The 22,455-nt window shown below is 48.7% G+C and overlaps 1 protein-coding gene across 9 annotated transcripts in view; it reads left to right on the forward strand.

Annotated features, from left to right (window-relative positions):
• Max (MYC associated transcriptional regulator X) overlaps window positions 1-22,455 on the forward strand; it is a 44,128-nt gene that overhangs the window by 17,482 nt on the left and 4,191 nt on the right. For 2 of the 9 annotated variants that reach the window (XR_015739227.1, XR_015739228.1), the window contains exons 4-6: window positions 4,340-4,463; window positions 5,688-6,521; window positions 7,169-7,735. Coding sequence is in view for 3 of the 9 variants with exons in the window: in XM_087911723.1 (XP_087767849.1) it covers window positions 4,425-4,463; window positions 4,941-5,025; window positions 5,688-5,875 (312 nt within the window). In the remaining 6 variants the exon portion in view is untranslated. The other 7 variants (XR_015739230.1, XR_015739226.1, XM_087911720.1 and 4 more) reach the window with 5 other exon arrangements.

Genomic DNA, 22,455 nt, shown 5'->3' on the forward strand with positions numbered 1-22,455 from the left:
TACCTGGGAGGTGAAGTTCAAGGTCAGCCTCAACTCAACTACTTAGTGGGCTTGAGGCTATCTTGGGCTATGTGAGAACCTTCTACCCCTAATGCATAGAATTGATAAAGTCTAAGAAGCAAGTAGGGAACTCTCTGCTCTGGTCTCCTGGTCTCGTAAGCACACTTGCCATGGATAGTGTAACACAGCTTGCTGTACTTACTTACACCTGCTTTTCCTCGTGGTTAGTCATTTGGAGTATTTCTGTTACCAGTTTGGGTTTTGTACACTTGTAGTTTTATAACTAAAGTAGTGATGAACAGCATGATGTGTGTGGCCAGTCTGTATACAGATGAAAGCTGGTAGCCACTGACTTTGCTGGGTATTGCCAGAACACTTGCCAGGACGCCTGTTTTCATCTCATTCGCTCATCGTACAGTTTGGAGTCTTTCCCCAGAGTTTGACTGTCTCAGTTTCACCATCACTGGGTTTTGTTTTGTTTTGTTTTTTTTCCCCCTTAGAGGATGACTAACTAAGTAGGCAAAAACTAGTAATTACTTTTACATTTTTGTTTATTACTTTTGAAAGTAAATACTTTTCCACATGTTACTCACTAGATCTAGTTCCTCTTCAGGGACCGAGGAGTTGTACTTGTTTTCATGGGGAAGTGCCACACCTTCTATCAGGGTCTCAGTGGCACAATGAAGCCCATGAGGTTTGAAAAACAATTTTGACCCTTAAACCAAAGTCTTCCAGGGTCTGTCATTTCTGCATCTGCCTCGCAGTCAGCCACGCCTGCCAAGGGCCTAGAAGTTTGAAACCCTTAGGGAACTTCACAACCTTCAGCCGCCCGTGCCACCACTGACGATTCCATTTTAGAGTGAACTAGTTTAAAGGAGACCCACATTTCTTACACAGATTTGCTAATTTTCATTTAGAGAAAGACTTACTCAACAGAAATGTATACCAGATCTGCCTGCTCTGTCCCCCATTTAGTTCTTCAAAGCAAGTCTTATTTGTGAACCAGGCTGGCCTTGAGCTCGCCATTCTCCTTCAGCCTCGCGAATACAGCAGACATAGTGGTCCGCCATGCCCAGCTAGCATCTGAATGTGGAGAAGAACAGGGTCTAGTGGAGCTACTGGCCTAAGCTCCTTCCTCAGGGAAGGGCGGAGGTCTGGGGCTGCTGTACTCTACCTTGCCTCCCGTGTCCTGCTGTTGTCTAAACCAGTTTAGTTTTTTATACAGAAACAAGTAAGTCTGGTCAGACTGAAAACTAGAATGTGGGACTCTTGAGCTTTATGTTGTGTCGGGGGCTGTGGCTGGGTGCCAGAGGAAGACAGATTTTGGGTGTTGGTTCTGTTCTTCTACTGAGTAGGTTCATTCACTGGCCCTGTTTGGAGACTGTTGGGTGGTGGCACACACATTTAATTTTGGCACTCGGGAGGCAGAGGCAGTCAGAGCTCTGTGAGTTTGAGGCCAGCCTGGTCTACAGAGCTAGTTCCAAAACAGCTAGGGCTGCACAGAGAAACCCCTGTCTTGAGCTTCTCCCTCCCCTCCCGCACACACACAGAAGATCGTAACTGGAATCAGCAGCTTTTGAAGGCTTTGAGTCCTTTTGTGAAATGTTGCCCTGCCCCGTCCAGCAGAGTCCTTCCAGCTAGCGTGCTGCATCATCTTCAGGCTCTTCCTCACCCAGCATTTCTTTGCTAGGAGCCTGAGGGTCATGCGTGCATGGAAAGCAGTGTTCTTTGGTGCTATTACTATTATAAGCTGGTTGTTATTATTACTGTTTGATTTGTTTCTTGCTTTTTACTTTTTAACCAAAAAGACTAGTTAGTCTTCAGCCATTGCTTTTCAACCCAGGCCCGTGCCTGTGTGGAGCTGGCTCACTGGCGGGCCTTGACTCTACTTTGAGGTTTTCATTGCTGTCCTTGCAGGCAAATCAAGGGTTCTCCTGAAGTCCTGTCCTCATCTTTACTTTTCCTCACCATGAGAGCTTCTGTCTCTGTGGCTCTGTTGCTCGTCTAAAATTACTGCTACAACTGGGCTGTGGTGGCACACGGCCTTTAATCCCAGCACTTGTGAGGCAGAGGCAGGCAGATTTCTGTGAGTTTGAGGCCAGTCTGGCCTACAAGAGCTAGGTACCAGGACAGGCTCCAAAGCTATAGGGAAACCCTGTCTTGGGAAAAACTACTACTACAGCTGCCTCTTCCTACAGTATGAGTGTATTCAAAACTTGGGTTCCCATTCTGACTATTGCCTTCAAGCTAACTAACATGGGGTAAGTTTCCTAGCGGGGAGGGTGTATGGGGGCCTAGTACTGGCGGCTAGAACTCAGTGTGAGCCGCAGCTGTTTCTGCTGTACTGGTTATTCTTGCTGCTGTGTTTAAGATAGCTTTGCAACAAGAACTGGCAAGGCTACATAGCATCTATTCTGTGACTCTCCATGCTGCTATTTCTATATAGCATCGCTGCCTCTTTAATCCCTCAACCCCAGTCTGTCTTGTCCAGCAGCTCTGTTCAGACTATTCGGAAGAGCCATTTCTGCTTGGAAAGGCGGAATCAGTGCTCTTTAAACATGAAAAACTAAACATAAAAAAATCATTTGGGTGCCTACTAAGGAAGTGGTTGGTGTGGGCACGTTGACTCCCCGTGGTCGGAGGATTCATGAACATTGCCAGTTGACCCAGCTGACTGAGCCTTTTCAGAAACAGAAACTGAAAGCCTGGAGCCATTCCATAGTCCATTCCACAAGTCCCAGTACCTTCATGTTTATTGTATGAGTACTATGAACTCATAAAGGCTGGGAGGGGCCCACGCCATACAGTTGTGGCTGCTTATGTAGTCGTGTGATTTGAAGAGATGTGTAGGTTACAGATGAATCTAGCATTTTCTGACTTTAGCCTTTTGTTTTTCTCCCTTGGGTGGATATTAATTTCACATTTTGTTGCGGTTTTTAGACTTTTTGAGTATCCTGGAAAGGACAAAATAAAGTGAACTGAATAATTTTCAGGAATTGTTGATTGGCCTGGGAATTTTAATGTTTTCGATGACTGATGAAAGTTCAGGCCTCACCTCGCCTACCCTGTCAGTTGATCGGTAGGATTTAGTATGAGTTAATTTTAGGTTTACCAACTTGAGTTTTGTGTGTTTTGCCTTCCCCTCAGTGTTGTTTTCGGTTTGCTTTGGAGCCCTGGGGTGTAATGTAGGACTGTTTTGAGTGCAAAGTTTTCCTAATGCTGCACTCGGGGCTGCTGTGCTGCCGGCCTTCAGCTTGTCTTTGTGCTGTCTTACATGCTGGGCTGGTGGCCTGGCCTTAACCCTGGCCATACATGCAGCTTGGTGGGAATCTTCCAAACAATATGATTGTAGGGGCCCAGTAAATAGTAACCTGTTATCCATTTTATTGACTTATTTATTACTTTACTTGTTCCCCTGCTGTGCCCGGCCCAAATTGTCTACCATAATCTAGAGGTGTGGCTGTTTCCTGGGATGGCCCAATTGCTTCCTGTGTTGACATCAAGCACCTCCAGCTTTCATGATGCACTCTTTAGACAGACAAAGACGGTGATGCAGCAGGAGCATTGTTCATTTGAGCTTACTTGCCAGTAGTCTGAGGCTGGGGAAGTTTAAGACCTTGATGGAAAGACATGTACCCATCTTTATTCCAGGCCAGTCCATGATCTTGTCGTTCTGAACTGGCTGCCTGTAGCCAAGGCCTAGCAGAGTGTGTGTGGCCTGAGTTTTCATTTTGTTTTGACATTTGATTTAGTCCAGCTGGGTCTAACAGGTACAAAGCCCTGTGTTTAATCCCTAGCACCACATAAAACTGGGAGTAATTATCCCAGCACTTAAAAGGTAAAGGCAGGGGTGACAGACTCAGCTACATAGTGAGTTCAAGGTCAGCGGCAAGCGGAAGACTTTAAAGTAAACTGAAGAGCCGGAGGGTTGAGAGTGTGGCTCATGGCTATAATCCCAACAGCTGGGAGGCCTACCTGGCCTTAAAAGCCTGTCTCAAACAAACAAGTCTATCAGAAAAGAATGCAGAGGAGATGAGAGGAATACAAGTTCAGAGCCAGACAAACTGTAAGGCCCAGCTGTCCACAGGCTAGCTGGTGGTTTTAGTAAGTGTGGCTCTGAGTCTAGGCTTCCTGGTAGAGCTGAGACCTGTATAGGTGAATCACATGGTACTTTGGGATAACAGCCATAGCTGGGCTTTTTCCTTAGCCATTTCCATCTTGTTCACCCTCCTGTTTTCAGCCTTTTTCCCTCATGCTGTTGCCAGAGAAAGACATGGTTCTCCTGCTACGCAGACTTGGTCTTTATTTTGTCCCATGTTTTCTTCTCATATTGCAACAGGCATCCCGGGCCCAAATCTTAGACAAGGCAACAGAGTATATCCAGTATATGCGAAGGAAAAACCACACGCACCAGCAAGACATTGATGACCTCAAGCGGCAGAATGCTCTTCTGGAGCAGCAAGGTGAGCAGCCACGCTCATGGGGCAATTGGCCCTGCTGTGCCCGGCCAGGCTGGGGCTTTCACACCTGGGCCTTCAGTCAGAGCCAGAGGACCATGCCTCAGAAGCATCCTCAGCCCTGCTCCACGGGCCTTCGAAGTTGAGTGTTAGAGCCATCCTGAGGAAGGACCAGACCCTCCAGTGAGGAGATGGAGGAACTAGGGAGTTGAACATCCAAAGGCTTGTATCTTTTCTGGCCTGATCTCTCCCTTCCTTGGGGCTCAGGTGCTCTGCCTACAGTAAGGGTCATACCTGGTGTCAGGTTTCTGAACAGAGCTTTGAGGTCCTTGGAGTAGAATGTGCCATGTAAGTACCAGCATCTCCAGGAGTTCAGGGACAGTGAGCCCTCCCTATTGCCAATAGTAGTCCAATCAGGGCAGCCTATGGGCCAGGCCCCTGCTCTTCTCCAATGCTCACACCCGCCTTTTCCTACAACCACAGGGGAAAGCGAGAGCTGATCAAGTTCTTTGTTCCTGGGGAATTCACTTCTCTTCCTCCCTCATGGAAGATGCAAGTAAAAGGAAATGCAAGTAACCACCTGGGTTAGAACATCTCACATAAAATAAATAACATGAAGGGTTGATCCTCCAGGCTCAAGTTGAGCTGAACCAAGGGATGGGCAGTGGGCGGCGGTAGTGGGTTGGATGATGGGCCAAACAGCCTGCATGTAGGGGTGTCTGTTGAAAAGCCCAGGTATTTTGTGTGTATTGGTGACTTGCTTCCAAGTGTCCAGCTTGTCATTCCAAGTGGATTTTGTTCATAAGAGCCAAGCCAAAAGTTTCCTTTGACCCAATCTATTTAGTCATCCTTTCCCACTCTCATTGGGCCTTCACACTTTCATGGAGCCTGGCATTGCCAGGCTAGGTTCTCCTCTCATTGCATTGCTCGATCCAACAGGGTACTCTTGCTCTGGTCTCTGTGCTGGGTCCATAGCAGGACGGTGTCTCATCACAAGCCTTCTCTTCAGGGTGGTATGGCAGAGTGGCTGGCCATGTGTGCTGGGCCCCCAAGTCCAGCTGGGAAAAGAAAAGGGGGAACAGCCACCAGAAGGGAATGATTTCTGAGCCACCCTGTGCCTTGGGGGCCAGCAAGCAAACCCTTAGGAAGAACAGGCTGGACCCTGAGTCTGAGATTTGGTTTATCCGGATCACCAGAAGGTGGTAACATGCTCCCTTGGTTGCCTTTTAGTCCGTGCACTGGAGAAGGCAAGATCAAGTGCCCAACTGCAGACCAACTACCCCTCCTCAGACAACAGCCTCTACACCAACGCCAAGGGCGGCACCATCTCTGCCTTCGATGGAGGTTCAGACTCCAGCTCAGAGTCCGAGCCTGAAGAGCCCCAGAGCAGGAAGAAACTCCGGATGGAGGCCAGCTAAGCCATGCGGGGCAGGCCAGCAATAAAAACTGTCAACTCCACCGCCTCATCCTCCTCAGTTCATCATTAGAACTCGCAAACCATTGACAGACTCTTTAGTTTCCTCTCTCTTTATTAATTGTTATTTTTGCATAGAAGCTCTTGGACAACAGCTCTCATCCCTTCCCTGTGTCCACTATTTTTAAATGTGTTCCCTTCAGGGGTTCCTGTCCCCACCAGAAATTTTAAACCAAAACACCCTAACTTGGCAGCTCTTTCTGTGGAGGACAGACAGCCGGCCAGACCTCTGAGTACATGGTGTCCTGCCCACCCCACCCCCCAACTCCTCCTGCCTTCAGAGTGTGCCTGGAGGGCATCTGCCCGCTAGGCCCCTCCCAGTCCTCTCACCTCTGTTTGGTGGAATTTGTGACTCTGAACTGCTCTACTTTGGCAAGATGACCAGATTGGAGTAATCAGAATTGCCCCTCCTCTGTAAGGATTGGTTTTTGGAAACGCCATCTATCGCTCCTGTTGAAAGACCAACAGATTCTTGAAGAAGTTTGTGGTGAAAAGGAAAGCAGGGACAGATTTGCAGAATCCTTGGCATGTTTCACGCTTCAGTTGTTTAAGCCTGCAGAGCCAGCCTTACAGAAGGTCACGTGACACTGGTATGTATAGGAGATGGCAGCAGTGAAACAGCCACCAGGAGTGGTAGGGGTGGTTATGTGTGGGCGGGACAGGGAGGGAGGGAGTCGTAGGAGGGGTAGAGGTTTTGTATTAAGGGCCAGTGATGATGTTTTGATATTTATTTCCTGCTACTGAAATTTGAATCTGAATGAAATGCCCCTATTTCTGATGATGTCGATACTGTAAAGCGACAGATTCATAAAGTAATGATCAAATCTTCATTTCTTTCTGCGTGTATTTCTAAGAAATAGAGCCAACTATTTTGTATGTAAATACCAAGAGCGACTTACCTGGTACTAAACCCACAGCCCACTACAGCCTCCCTCCCTCCTTGCCTCCAGTCCTGGAACTTGTCGCCACTGTGGATCCAGCCCTGGCTCTGGCTGTGGTCAACAGAGCCCAGTGAAGGGTTTCATGTCTTCAGGCTTCATTTCTTTGTCTTTTCCTACTCTGTTGCCAGCATTTGCTGATTTCTAGTGTATACTCTGTAGTCTCAGTCGGTATTTGATTCCATTCCATGGAAATAAAAAGTATGTTGTACATACTGCCCAAGAATTGTCTTGCAAGTTAAGGCTTCCCCCTTTACTATAAGAATATAAATAAAAACTTATTTTATCCTTGTTGGTAGTGGTGTCTTCTTGCCCCTGCAATGGCCAAGGTAGTTGAGGGAAGAGCCTTCTGGAAGCTGCTGGGCCTATGTGGATCCTTGAAAGAGAAGCAGAGATCTCTGCCTGGAGCCTGCAGAGCCAGGAGCAGCTGTCGCCAGATGTGTTTCTTCCTGTCTCTCAGCCTGAGAGTGGTTAAGGGACTGCTAGAAGGCGACTTTGAGGCTTGCACTGGGTCACTGTGGCAGCAGCTCCTGCTAAACAGTGCTCTTGGGAGGAAACGACGGCTCAGAGCTGTGTGGCTCTTACTCTCCTGCTGATGAGTGTCCAGTGTGAGAGGTGGCTGGTACTGGCTGGGGTTTTTCAGTTTCTAGAGAATTCCAGTAACAGCAGAAGCAGCAGAGCTGCCAAAGCCCGGAAGTCAGAGTCCACAACAGCATCAAGTTAACTACCATGGACCCAACTCCAACCTGAACTTCTTTGACGCTTGAAAGAAAAGAGTTTCCGGCCAGAAAGCATCTTCGTTTGGTTTTCCAGTCTGAATGACAGGAAGTACCGTTTTCATAGACCAAGGGAAGAAGTGAAGTGAGGTAAGTTCTTTGCTTTAGAATGCAGAGGGTGCTGGGGTTTCGGTCCCTTGAGTGTCAGTCCATAGTGTCTGGCTAATGAGCCCTGGTGGATAGGCTGTGTTTGTGCAGGAGGCAGCATCAATAGCTGAGGTACCCGAAAAAGGAGAAAGCCGCTGGGGAAGCAGGACACTGAAGGCCTTGCTCTCCTCCCTTGGCAGGGGAAGAGGCCAGGTGAGGCATGGGCATAAGCTGCCTGAAGGTTTCACAAGTGCTGCAGGCCCACGTGCCGCCTCTGTCACGGCCATCAGCGCATCACATACTTGGTTTGGTCAGCGTGGACGTTAGGGCTGATCTGCCAGTGCTGCCAGGTTGGTGAGGTGGCAGATATAGAAGGCCAAGCACCCAGCAGCCAGGGAGCAAACCCAAAGAGGCAGCCAAGCTGATTGGCTGGTAGCATATCTTGGAAACTAGGCCCTGGCTCCAAGATGGTATGGGACGACAGTTAAGTTTAGACTTCGTTGGAATTTGTGAGCCATGTAAAGGGGTGCAATGGCTGGCTGAGTTCTCTGGGAGAATCTAGACTACCTGATAGACTGGCTGGGTTCTGGTAGGTAGGCGGGCAGCACTGACTGGACAGGAAGCAAAGCAGGAGCTAAAGACAGGCTGGAGAGCGCTCTGCTGAAGGGGACAAACAGAAGTCAAGGTGTCAGACCTGTAAGTACGCCCGGGGCGCGTGAATCTGACTGGCCTACTCTGAGTGATGTCCATCAATGCCTTTGTTTTTGTCACTACTCTTGGGTCTCCACAGAGCCCAGGTTACCTGCTGACTTTCTGTTTGCTTGGTCACTGCAGCGAGTAACTTCCCTTAGGGGCCTGTTGAAAGTTACAGCTTCCTCCTTACGGCGGTGAAGGTGGTATGACTGCTTTTGCAACCGCCCTGAGTTCCACATAAGCTGGGGCTTTGTTGACATGCTGGTCTTCTCAGAGAATGGCTCGCAGCGGTCCCCTTGTGCTTTCTTGATACACGCTCTTTCTGCGCAGGCCAGGCTAGCCTCCTTTTATTGCGTAGCCCAGATTGAGATTTCCCATCTCAGTCTCCCACCTGCTGGCATTTTACGTGCGTGCCACCACGCCCAACAGCTGTCAGCTGGGACAGGTTTAGGAAACAAAGCTGAGTGGGTGGGAGGAGGACAGACGTGAACTACGACTGAAGTAAGCAGAATTCTGTTTGCAAAAGGGCAGTGTGAGCGCCTAGGCTCTGGAGTGACTGCCTAGGTTTAATGTCGCGTCTTTCAGGAAGTGGCTTCATCCTTACCTCCTAACGAGGCTCATAATGGCAGTAACTTTATAAGGTGTCTGTGTGTACTAAATGAGGTAGTGTGACCAGTGACGGGTACACGATAGGAGGTGGTAGCTCATCCAGCACAGCTGGCCGGATGACGGCTGACTTCCGTGTCTCTCAGATGCCTAACACGTCCTGGACCAAAGAGCCAGGACCCCCGGTCCAGACCAGTAGACTCCTCAGCACTAAAGAGGTTCTCGCTGGGACTGTCTCAGGGAAATTGACAGAAGCTCCAAGTAGGTCGGGCTGTTCCCAAGAGTGCTTGTTCAGGGGATTCCAGGGCTCCAGCCTCCCTGACCTATAGCACTCTGGCTTAGGCTGCAGTTAGTGTCACAGGTGGTTCCTGGAGCCGGTGAGGCACATGGAAAGTGAAAGTGGCTACCCCGCCACTGTACCTGCTCCAGTGGGACTCCAGGATTGAGACATCCTGTTACCCTTTTCAAATGTCCCGCAGAATAGCTGTGTCAGGACACACAGACTGGGCTCAGATGTTTGTGATCCTGCCAGAGCAGGGCTCTCTGTCCTCTTGTAGTCTGTCCACAGCCAGGAGGAGACACAGGTAGGGACAAGATTTGCCAGCCTCTGTTGAGCAAGGTGGTAAACACCCCCTACTCTCCCTAGGGAGAACATTCACAAAGACTTCTGGTTAGTCCCTTGGCTGGTTAGTCCCTTGGGATAAAACAGCAGGTTCCTGGGCATGGTGGTACATACCTATAATCCCAACACTTGGGAGACGGAACCAGAAAGATGGGGAGTTCAAGGCCAGCCTCTGTTGCATAGTGAGACCCTGTCTGAAGAAAACACGATTGTTTTCTAACTACCGCGTTCTGAGCAGTTTTGTTAGGTCTGGCTCGACTGCACTGCAGCAGCAGCGTGATGGATCTCTTGCTTCCCCCACCTCACCTTTCAGCCGAGCGTCGTGGCTGCTGGTGCTGACCTAGGGAAACTGACCTGAAGCACTGCGGAGCCAGTGCTGGTGTAGCTGAGGCCTTTGGTGCAAAAACACTCCCATGTCAAAGGGGATAAAGAGTTTATTCTGGAGCCAAATATAAACGGCTGTGGCTGGGGAACACTAACTTAGATCACCCCAAATTCCATCTTCCAGTGTTGGAAGTTACATGTTCCAGTTACATGAAGTTTTTTGTAGGGCCAGAACATAAAGCCATAAATTAAGACACTTAAAATGTGGGTTCTTCAGGCAGCCAGGTGATAGCACAGCGGGGAAGATGGCTGTAGGCCCTGGATATGATCTGATTGGTGGGAACTAGGAGTCTGCTCATTCACTCCAAAGGAATTTTACCTGCTAATTATCAGCTTGCTGGCCTTTGCAGACACCACTTTTTAAAAATTTTTATTTTATGTGCATTGGTGTTTTGCCTGTGTGTATGTCTCTGTGAGGGTGTCAGAAGCCCTGGAACTGGAGTTACAGACAATCAAGTTGCCGTGTGGGTGCTGGGAATTGAACCCAGGTCCCCTGGAAGGGCAGTCAGTGCTCTTAACTGCTGAGCCATCTCTCTGGCCCTGTGGAATTCCTTTCCAGGAGTTCTCATTCACAAGCCAGAGGCGTGGGCCCGCATGGCTAAGTTCCCTTGCTTGTCACCACCAGTTGCTGCCCCAGTACCCAGAGTCATAACACAAGGACAATAACCAAGTACCACTGTGAGACTTGGGTGTACGTGTAAGATGCCCTTGAAGTGTACCTAGCACTTAGAGAACAAGTCACTGACAGGTCTTAGTTCAGCAGCCACGTGGTCCAGAGCTGTCCTGCCTGGGTGGTGGTGCAATACAGAGTGGCCGAGCCCCGCCCTGTACTGATGCCATGGAGGTTTGCTGTATAAAGATTCTTCAGAGGAGGGGAAGGTGATAAATAACGAGCACCAGAGGCAAATGTGTCGCCTGCTCTCTGAGGAACTCAAGGAGGACCTTTAAGGTAGACTTCAGGAATAGTGTCCCTGCTGGCTGAGTCAGAGCCCCTAAGCATTAACATCCTGGTACCTTCACCTGTCTCCCTCTGGCCGCAGCTTGGGTCTCTTCAGAGAACTTTGTGTGCCAGCCTGGTGCTTCCACACGGGACTTTTTAGGGTGTGTGCCGGTCGTTGTTTTCAGCCTTCCCTCCTGAGCCGTTTCCTGGGGTACCCAAACAAACTGGACTTTGCCTGCCTCCCAGTATGCCGGTTCTTGAAGCAGCGAGTTTTAAGAAGCCAGGGAATTTAGCCCACTGGGAGTCCCTAGACTTCGGTTTGCCTTACCAAACATAGAACATAGGAGTATTTTTAGGATGGAAAGCCATATCTGAGGGGTAGGAAAGGTGGGATAGCTTGAGGTGAAGAAAGATGAAGTTATCAGTGGTCTGTGTGTGTGCCAACATCTTGCTGCTTTATAAGGTGGAAAAAAAGGATGTATTAGTATCCTAGGAAGAATGGCTCAGGCCTCTTATAGGACAAAAATTGTTCATTTCATAATGATCCCTTATAGTGGGGTGAGGTAAGGCAGACAAACTTGGGGCTGGACCCAAGCACACTCACGTGGCTGCAGAAACCCAGAAGGATGGGTGTGTTTAAAGGTTACAGAACAGGTGGCCCTGGAGTCACAGCAGGGTCCCTTCTCTGCCTGTGCCATCTAGCTGTCCAGGCTTGCTGTGAGTGCCAGGCACCAGTCAGGGTGGTTGGCCCCTGGTGTTCATTGCAGGGTGGGGCCATGTATTCCTACAGCTCTCTCTGGACAGAATTACCCAGCAGTCTCAGCAAACTAAAGACAGGAGGAAAACAAATGAAGGAATCAAGAATACAGTATTAAGAAAACTGTACCAGAATTTTCCATTCCAGTGCCGAAAGTGACCAAGGATTAAGCTCTCTGCCAGAGAAAACAAACCCAATGGTGCCGGCCAGTGGGGAGAGCCAGTACGCTTCTACACAGAGCATGAGCCTTGCAGAATATGGCTCAAGAAGGAACCGACTGCTCACAGGACTGCCACTGACCATCTGGTCGCTCAGCTCAGGGAGTCCAGCTGGCAGTGTGGCTGTATGCACAGCATTTGACCGTCACTCTTCCCCCATCTCCTGGAGTCCTCATAGCCCCGAGATGGTAGGGGCGGATCTAAGCCTAAGAACGGAATGTCACGTCCACAGCAAACACCTGCCACAGGGCCACTGAGAGGCCAGGGAAGAAGGACTCTGGGTCCAACAACTTGACCTCATTTCCTGTCCAGGAAGTGAGTCCTGGCCACCCTCTCCTTGTATGCAGCGAGCAGATGTGAGCAGGCCTTTCAGCCTAGAAGCTCCCAGGAGGTCTCAGGCTGATCAGTTCTTCCTGCTTTACCTCAGCCAAGTGCCTGCTCTGTCATGGTCCTCCACAGAGTCGTCGAAGTGCTCAGTGGGAGAAGCCTGGATGTGCAGTCATCTCTTTTTTTCGATGGGATAGCCCAGCATGGTTTTGACTCACAGGTATTTGACTCACAGGTATGTAGTTTTTGAGCTGTCATGCACCCACCCACTCGGGAGATTTAGGCAGCTTATAAAGCCTTGAAGTTTGCGTGGGTAGAGATAAGACTTGTACATGTGCCACAAGCATGCATGCCCAGTTTCTAAATGCCAGAGAAGTTGAAGTGAGGCCCTGGGGACAGGTGGTGGGAAGGAATGGTATGGGTCAGGGAAGGGGCCCACTCAGCCCTTCTGAAACCCTGGGCTCTCCTTTCTCCCTTGATAGTCCAGCCCCAGGCTACGTGGGCCCTGTGTAGCTGCCTTAAGAACTGCCTGTATTGCTGAAGTCTCCCAATCTATAGAGGTTGGATCACCATTCCTGTTCTCCCACACTGATGGGCTCTCTTAGGATCCAGACACACGGCAGGAACAGCTTTGGAGAGGGAAAGGGCTTCAGGGGTGTTGCCCAGTGAAAAGCATACGTGCTATCTGTAGTAAAAAGGAGCAGCGGGCTGCTTCCCCGCTGCCCAGCCGCCTGGCTAATTTACACCCAAAATAATTACACGGAAACTGTATTCATTTAAACACTGCGTGGCCCATTATATCTAGCCTCTTACTGGCTAACTCTCACATTAGTTTAACCCATCTCCATTGATGTGTATTGCCACTTAACTGTGGCTTACCGGCATGAGTCTAACTGGCGTCCATCTCGGAGAAGAGAGCCATGGCATCTGCCTGACTCTGCTTTCTTTCTCCCAGTCTTCTGTTCGGTCTACTCCACCTATCTAAATTCTACCCTATCAAAAAGCCAAGGCAGTTTCTTTATTTGACCAATGAAAGCAACACATCGAAAGACCCTCCTATACCAGCTGTCAGCCTCATTCTCACAAGGCTATGACTCGCAGGGCCCTCGCCAGTCATTCATGATGGGCACTCGTCATTGTGCTCTGGGAGCATGCCCTGCAGCCTTCTTGCCAGGCGCTGTGACTCTGAGCCCTGCTTTGTCCCATCACACAAGGGCATCATGGTTCAGGGGGAGCAAGGAAGAATCACACCCAAGATAACCAACAATACAGCGTGCATATTATGGACAGAAGTTAATGTGAGCAAAGGTCAAATGGTAAACTAAGAACAGTATACTCAACCCAGACATACCCAGCACCAATTGTCAGTCATTACAGGCAATGGTTTTTGAAATAAAAGGATGATATAATGTGTAGCTGGACTATCTTTGGACTGCCAGCTCTCATGTAATGACATAGAGACTTATTCGTTATGAAAGCTTGGCCTTACTTAGCTTAGGCTTGTTCCCACCAACCTCTTAACTTATTTATATTCATCTATGTTCTGCCACCTGGCTCATTACCTCTCTTCCATTCTGTACATCGGATTACCTCTGCTTCTCCCTGGTGAATTCCACCTCTCTTCTTCCCAGAGTTCCAGTGTCCTCCCAGAAATCCTGCCTAGCCTCTCTGCCTGGCTGTTGGCCATTCAGCTCTTAAACCAATCAGAAGGTGCCTTAGCAGAGTCACATCTTCACAGTGTACAAGAAAATTATCCCACAATAATGTTGCTATTAAATGTAAAAAAAAAAAATACTGTTCTGTGAAAGAAACAGCCAATTAAAAGAGTTCCAGTGGCCAAAGTAGGGACAATTTGAGTAGCAAAATAGGCTATAGTATTAGAACATAACCCAAACTGAAGTGAGTCTGTTCTGTAGCACGGCCTGTTCTGGAGTCAGTGCTGATGGAGACAGTAGACCCTCAGGACTGGAAGTTGACTCCGAATCCCTCCTAGGTCCTCAAAGCCATGGATGCTCAGGTCTTAGTTGGCTGACAGAGTATTCACACATAACCTCCATAAGTCCTCCCGTGTATGTTTTATCTCTTGAGGCTGAGGATGAAGCTTGGTCATAGAGTGCTTATCTAGCATATGAGGCTCAGAGTTTAATCCCAAATACTGCCCCTCCCCCAAACCTCTAGGTCAGTGGTTCTCAACCTGTGGGTAACTACCCCCTTAGATTGCATATCAGTTACTTAAACTACAATGTAATACAGGTACTACAATTTATAACATGGTTGGGGGGTCACTGCGACAGGAACTGTATTAAAGGGTTGCAGCGTTAGGAAGGTTGAGAACCACTGCTGTAGATTGTTTATAATTCCTAATAGAACATGAACGCCATGTCGATAGCAGCTGAGCTGTATTGTTTCAGGATTAACAGTGAAGAGGAAAGTCTGCACATGCTCCGTGTGGACATCAGTTTTTCTAGTATTTCTGGTTCTCTGTTGAATTCATGGACTGGGAACTGCCGGTACAAAGGGCTGAATAAAGGAATTAATGAGTAGTAAACAAATCTCCTGTGGGGAATTTCAGCTAATTGATTTGCTCCACCCTCAAATTACGGAGCCTGATGTGGGCTAACCATAGTGACTCCTCTCTAGGGCACATGAGAAGGGAGGGAGGAAGAGTTTGGATCAAGATCAACATTGTCATGACTTCCCTCTGGTTTTCCTCCCCCAGAGCTAAGCTGAGTAATCAAAAACGTCACACCAACCCCAGTTGAGGACAGTCTGGCCCCTTACTGTAAAAGTTTAACAGCGGTGGATGTATAGAAACTTTGTGATTTGTGATTTTTCTGTCAATCTAAAAATTAAAGTTTTTGCTGGCAGTAGTGGCACATGCCTTTAATCCCAGCACTCGGGAGGCAGAGGCAGGCGGCTTTCTGTGAGTTCAAGACCAGCCTGGTCTACAAGAGCTAGTTCCAGGTCAGGCTCCAAAGCTACAGGAGAAAACTTGTCTTGAAAAACAACAACAACAAAAAATGGTTATATATACTAATATATATATATATATAAAACATATGCCTATATACGCCCTGTGTACATGCAGGAGCCCAAGGAGGTCAGAAGAGGTAGTAGATCCCCAGGAACTGGAATTACATACAGATGGTTGTGAGCAGCCATGTGGGTACTGGGAATCAAACTCTGAGAGAACAACCAGCTCTCTTACACACTGAACCATCTTTCTAGCCTCTTTTTTTTTTCTTTTAAGATTTATTCATTTATTATGTATGCAGTGTTCTGTCTGCATGTGTGCCGACACACCAGAAGAGGGCACCAGATGTCAGATATGATTGTGAGCCACCGTGTGGTTGCCGGGAACTGAACTCAAGTCCTCTGGAAGGGCAGCCAGTGCTCTTAACCTCTGAGCCATCTCTCTGGCCTCCTGTTTTTTTCCTTACCGAGACAGAGTCTCATGTAGCAGCCTCGAGTTAGTTATATAGCTGAGGCTGGCCTAAAACTTCTTATCCTCTAGCCTCTATAGACTTGAACCACCACATCCACATTATCTGTGCTAGGACATGAACTCGGGGCCCCATACATTCTAGGCAAGCTTTCTATCATTCATTGATCCACACTCGAAGTCAAAGGCTTATTTTAAAATACGCTTTATTATTATTATCATTATTGTTTTCTGTTTGGAAGAAGGGTCTTGCTATAGCCCTAGCTGGCCTGGAACTCACTAGGTAACCCAAGCTTGCACTGAACTGATCCTCCTGAGTGCTGGCTTACCATGGTTATTCTTATGGTTGTTTTTAAAGTTGTGTTTGCTTAGGAGTTACTGAGGGCAATGAAAAGTTCCCATTAAACTGAACTCTGTTCCTGCCTGATCTTGTTCTTGGATATGCCAGAGTGGCAGGAGGAAAGAATCTCGACTGTCTGATCCCAGTTCCTGTACCAGTTGGTGAAGAGCTCAAGTGAAGCTGTCCTTGTGGGAAATGAGGAAGATGTCCAGGAACCGGTTAGACATGCTGCGACTGGTTGCCACCAGGACTGCGGTTAGCTCATGGAGACTTACATCACAGCCTTGCTGTGAGGAATCAAGTGTCACAGCAGGGTGGCACACACTTCATTCAGAGACTGACACTCTATACAATGGATCATACATGGCATGAGGTCCTTTAGAAGGGACTGGGGACATAGTCCAATTGCTAGAGTTTGCCTGGCCTTCATAAAGCCTTAAGTTCAAGCCCCAGCACTGAGTAAACCAGGTATGGTGGTGCCCCACCCCACCCCTCCTGTAACCTCAGCACAGGAGGTCAAGGCATGAGGATCAGGAGTTCAAGACTAGCCTCAGCTACAGAAGGAGTTCAAGGCCTGGACTGCATGAGACGCCATCTCAGAAGAAAAGAAGGATGGGGTAGGCCTGTCCCTTTTGCTGTCACCATCTCGTCCCGCTGAAAGATGGGGCCTGGAATTCCAGACACCAGTCATCCAGCCCTGGAAGACATAAACTGCCCCTACCCTTAGGTTACCCTTGTACCTCTTCATCTAGAAGTCTGGGGTGATAAAAAAGCAAACAAACAAACAAAAAGTCTTTGAGCAGTTTGGAGGTAGCAGGTCTGGGCTCAGGTGGACTCCACCACCCAACAACAGAGACTTCAGTGAGTCACTTAGCTCTCTGACCTGTTTTTCTCGTAAACACAGGTCACACACCTGCCTCACCTGTTTGGTGAGGCTGCACCAAGGGTCAGAGGGCAGGAAAGAGTTCAGGCAGATGGCCATGGCTTATCACTGGTGAGGGGAAGGAGGATGCTGTTTCTCCGGTAGTAGCTGGGGGCCTTTGTGGCCTCAGTAGTGATCTGGGATAGTTTTAGACCATCCAAATGCTCTCACTTGCAAGTACAGCTCTACCTGGATTGTTGATGAGTGCATCATAAGTTGAAGATCTGACCTCAGAACTGTACTCACAAGCTGGGTGCCGTGGTACACACCTTTCATCCACCCCGTGGAAGACTGAAGCGGAAGAGTCCTGTGTTCTAGACCAGCCTGGGTTCATAGATTGTCAAAAAGTAAGAAGAGCACTGACCGCACCTAACCTGCCAAGCATTGTACGAAACCTGTTCAACATGTGTTGCCTTCATAATCCCATGGAGTCAAAACAGTGTAAGTTGACTGTTTATAATGGTAAATGCAACTCAGATTGGCTCACATGACTGAAAATACAGATAGGGCCTTGGGGTCAACGCTCAGGCGTTTCCTCGTCTCCTGGGAGCCTGTATGTGCTCACTTCTCTGCCTGCCTGCCTGCCTGCCTGCCTGCCTGCCTTCTAAGAAGAAATGACCACACGTACCACTGTCCCATGAGGAGACAGTCAAGTGTGCAAGGCTTCTTTGGACTGTTTCAGGTCATGTTCTTGGCTCTGGATCAATCCCCAGGACTAAACCAGGCTGCCTGGCTTATCTGTGGTTACTGTCAATCCTGAGCAAGTAGTTAAAGCAGAGACAGGTCAAGATGGCTGACGGGGCTGGAATGGAGGGGAGCTGTCCACTCCTGGTTTCTGTCACTAATCCACTGTGGGGGCCAGCGGCCGTCACTAGCCTCCTAAGTACCCATTTCCCCTGTTGACTGATTTTAATTTGAACTTGTGGTTTGAACGAGAATGTCTCTACTTCGTGTTTGGGATTAAAGATGAACTCTCTCAGCTTTCTGTTCCCGCCATTGTGCCTGCCCCTTGCTGCCATGATGGACTTTTATCCCTCTAGAAGTTACCTTCGGCCATGTTTTAACACTGCAACAGAAAGTAACTTACAAAGAGCTTCCTTCTTTCCCCAGTAATTGTGCTTGTTTGAGACAGGGCTTCTAGTAGATTTTTAAAGGTTTGGTGTTTTTTATTTTTTCTTATTCTTTTTGGTTGATGTTGTTTGTTTTTCTTTTTTCTTTTTTTCCCCAAAATAAGTCTAGGTAGCCTGGGGTGACCTCTAACTCACTGTATAGCTGAGGGGGACCATGAATTTTACTTGCGCCTCTCTCTCTCTCTCTCTCTCTCTCTCTCTCTCTCTCTCTCTCTTTCTCATTGTTGTTTTGAGACAGGATCTCACTATGTATTATATATCCCTGGCTGGCCCAAAAGTCACTCACATGTAGACTAGGCTGGCCTTGAACTCACAGAGATCCACCTGTCTCTGTGTTCCAAAAGCTAGATGAAAGGCATGTGCTACCACACCAGCTGGCCTTAGTGATCCTGCCACCTCCACTTCTCCAGTGCTGGGATTCTAGGCTTGCAACACTGCATCTGGGTTTTTGTTCCCATTCTTAATATTGTGTGCTTCTGATGGTGTCTCTTTGCCCACTGGAGAGAGAAGCAGGTGACCAGGATATAGGCCCAAAGCTAGTGAAGCACAGTAGACCCCACTGGGAAGAAAGGCTGGGCTAGCACTAGATACTCATCTGCTAATCTTGACACCAAGAGGGGGTAAGGCATGGAACCTTCCCTTCAGCTCCAACACTCTGTTTTAGAGTATTAATCTATTTATGTGTGTGCACACACATATGTGCACATGCATACCACAGTACATGTGTTGAGATCAAAGGACGATTTATAGGAGTTAGTTCTCTCCTTTTGCTAAGTGGGGTCCAGGGATCAAACTCAGGTTATCGGGTTACTTTGCAGCCCAAGCTAGCCTTGAACTTGGGCTCCTTCTTGTCCCTGCTTCCAATCCTGCAATTACAGGTGCACCACCAATACAGCTGTCAGTTTCACCGTTGTCTTCAGTTGTGTGTTCTCCAAGGCAGCAGTGAACACTCCTGAGCAGTGTGTGTGAGTGACCGCAATGCTTAGCCTGAGGCTTACCAACCGAATGCATCTGTTTGATTGCACAGTACACAGTAAGCATCCTGGCCATGAAGATACGGCAGAACACTAAACGGATACAAATGAGTTGGCATCTCTACCAGGGCAAACTGCAGCCCATGGGCCAAATCTGGGCCACCACCTGTCTTCATAAACACAGCCTGGCTTGGGACCCAGCCACACTCCTGTGGTTTTGTGGTGGAGCTGAGTTGAACAGTTGCAAGAGAACATGTTATGAAGATATGGCAGTTCCCCCTGAAGCACCCCTCTTTCCCCAGATGGAAGCAACACTGTCATAGCTCCCAGACCAGCTTCAGAAGAGCAAACATCCCTGAGTCAAACCCATCCTGGAAGGAGGTAGTTGAGAAGTGCCAGTCCGTGCCTTCGCTGAGCTGTGCTCCGCGCAGCTGAGCTGTGCTCCGTGCAGGAGTTGCATCTTTTGAGGCCACATTGAGAGTCTAGACAGCACGCAGGTATAAACACATCCGATCCCTATTTGGAGCTTTGATCTGTTCCTCTGGAGTCAGAAGCTGGAAGCTATGGCGAGCTCCTGTCATTTCCCAGAACACACCGTGGCAAGAGGTGGGTCTAGTGACACTAAGCTCTTTAATCTGCATGATGGAACGTTAGCATTATGGACCAGATACCCAACCCTTGAAGCCAGTGGATCCTGCCTCTAGCTACAGCCACACTGCACTCAGGGCTGTCGAACACCTGCTACTGCTGCTGCCTTTTTAATTTGTGTTGCTGGCTATAAAACCCAAGTAGTCTACAGCCAAGCTGTTGTTTTTGGCCCCAGACACCTCCATCTCTAGTCCCTGGCTACTAAGCTCCTGCCAGAAGTACAGTCTATACCGTTAGTGTGATAGTGTGATGGGCATGCAGCCAACCACCACTCAAGGTTTCCTCCCTTAAGGATTTTATTTTGCATGTTTTTTTTCCAAGTATGTGTATGCCACATGCATGCCTAGTGTGCACAGAAACCAGAAGACAATGTTGGATCCCCTAGAATTGGAATTAACATGCAGTTGTGAGCCGCCACGTGGGTGCTAAGAACTGAACCCAGATCCTTTGGAAGAGCAACAAATCCTCTGAGCCACGGAGTCATCTCTTCAGGTTTCTTTTTTAAATTATTAACTTATTTGTGTGTGTATATGCAAGCATCCATGCAGGTATGTGCATATACGCATGCATGCAGATGTGTGCATATACGCATGCATGCACATGCATGTCACAGTGCGCATGTTGAGGTCAAAGGACAAATTGTAGGGCTGCTTCTCCCCTTTTGCCATTTTTGATCCCAGGGACCGAACTCAGGGAGTCGGGCCTAGTGGCAGGCATTACCTCATGAGCCGTCATTGTGCCTCCGCGTCTCCATGTTGCTTAAATTTTATCTCTGATGACATAAAACACCAGGAAGCAACAAAGCTAGACCCAAGTGAGGCTAGCCCTTGGCAGAGGGCCTTCCCTGGCACTGGTATTTAAACATCTTGTGTATGGTCTTTCTGCCAAGTGGCTTCCTATAGGGTACTACTATACTGTCTGCCAAACAGCTTAGACAAGGGTGTTCTGGCCCTTAGTGTCCTTAAGGCCTATATGACAAATCTGTTATGGAATTTGTCACCAGGAAGAGACTCAGCAACTGGCATGTTGCTTTCATCCACTTGAACTCTGCAATAGCCCACCCTGGTCTTTTGTTCTGTCTTGACCCTAGGAAGCTCTAGTTAACCCAGTTCTGAGAGCCACCATCTTCCTTCCTCCTTCAGACTCCTGGGCCAGTCCAGTCAGTCCAGGTGTTGAGTTCATAACCCCCATGGCATGGCGGATCAGGCGGACTTCATGGTGCTGTCGTAATGACACAGGAAGATACGCTGCTGTCTCATGCTTCAAAGGACGCCTAAGAATAGATGGTGCCGCTCCGCAGTCACAGACCCAGACACGGGCTACTGGCCAAGGACAGCTAGGACCAAAGGCAAGATCTAAAATGAAGATCATTGAAGGATCTGTGGCTCAGGCTAGCTCTCTGGCTCTGGACATCTGCACTCCTTCCAAAAGGCAGTTCTGGGAGCTCTGCCACCAGGTGGGAGCTGGGGCTCATGTCGACTCTGCAGCCCCAGATAAGTCCTAGGCTAAGCAAAGAGGAGGCATCTCAGTCCCAGCCCGAGACTGCAGAAACTGGGCCCGAATTGCTGTCTTCTTGGGACTGTTGGGAATCTGGGATGAGCAAGATCAACCATGGGGTTAAACATTAATCTCAGCAGAGGAGACGATCTGGTAATGGAGACGCCCCAGCACAACCGAGACTCTGGATGCAGGAGGCTCATGATAGAGCAGCGATAAAGGATGGAATGAGGGGGCTGGTAGTTCCTCTCTGACCTTGAACTTGGCCATGTCCACAGAACTGTGGCTAGATTCTCACCTGATGTTACTCAGAAACAAGGCTCCGATGAGAAGACTGCTTCAGAAAGCACTCTCTAGAACTGCCACCTGGGGGGTGGGGGTGGTTCACCCTGGCTGATCTAGGAATCCTGCCTTCTGGTGCCAGGAAGGGCTGGCAGGATCCTCACGTGAACACATCTGTGGTAGTCTGGCATTTGTTAGTAGGAACATATTTCCTGGGGTCAAATGCTATGTTAGTAGTGTCTTCTACTGAGGCCCCACATGACAAAATATGGATCAAACCAAATCTGAGACTTCTCTCCAGGCCCACCTGAAGGCTGAATTAGAAAGCTCTCTAGAGAAGGAAGCTGAGAAACGGTAGTACAAGCCTGAGACGCAGGATCGGGGCGCAGCCTTTCTTCGCTCCGTTGCCCAGCTCCACCTGCCCTTCCGGGTCCTGCTCCTGGGGGTGAAGACATCTCAGTTCCAAGTGGTTTCCTGACCCCAATGACTGCAGTTATCTTTGGTGCCTTGGGCTGCTGGTGCTGAGCCTTCTCCTACTGTCAGTGGTGGACAAACAGATTTGGACATGTTAGATGGCATCCTAACCCTTTTAGTAGAATAGACATTGCCAGCGTGAGAGTTGCATTCAGAATGCAACTGGGTTATTTGCATGGGTGGAGTTTCCTCTGAGGTCATCTCCTTTCCCAAGGGGCAAGCCACAGAATGTTACTTTCTTGGCCTTCCTTGTGATACGGCCCTTCTAGTAATGGCAGAGTCCAGTGATACTCATGGCAGCCCCTACCTATGGCCTGGATGTCCACCCAGCAGCCCTATGCAATGCCAGAGCGAAGTTTCTTCCATGGTTAGAGACAAGCACAGATGTCAAAATTCAATGTGTGGAGAAGGTGGCCAAGGGGAGAATGCAGTTCTATTCCGTTCATATGCAGGAGACAGCAAATCCC

Source organism: Myodes glareolus, chromosome 11, assembly GCF_982192425.1.
Source record: "Myodes glareolus chromosome 11, mMyoGla1.1, whole genome shotgun sequence".
NCBI classification, from domain to species: domain Eukaryota; kingdom Metazoa; phylum Chordata; class Mammalia; order Rodentia; family Cricetidae; genus Myodes; species Myodes glareolus.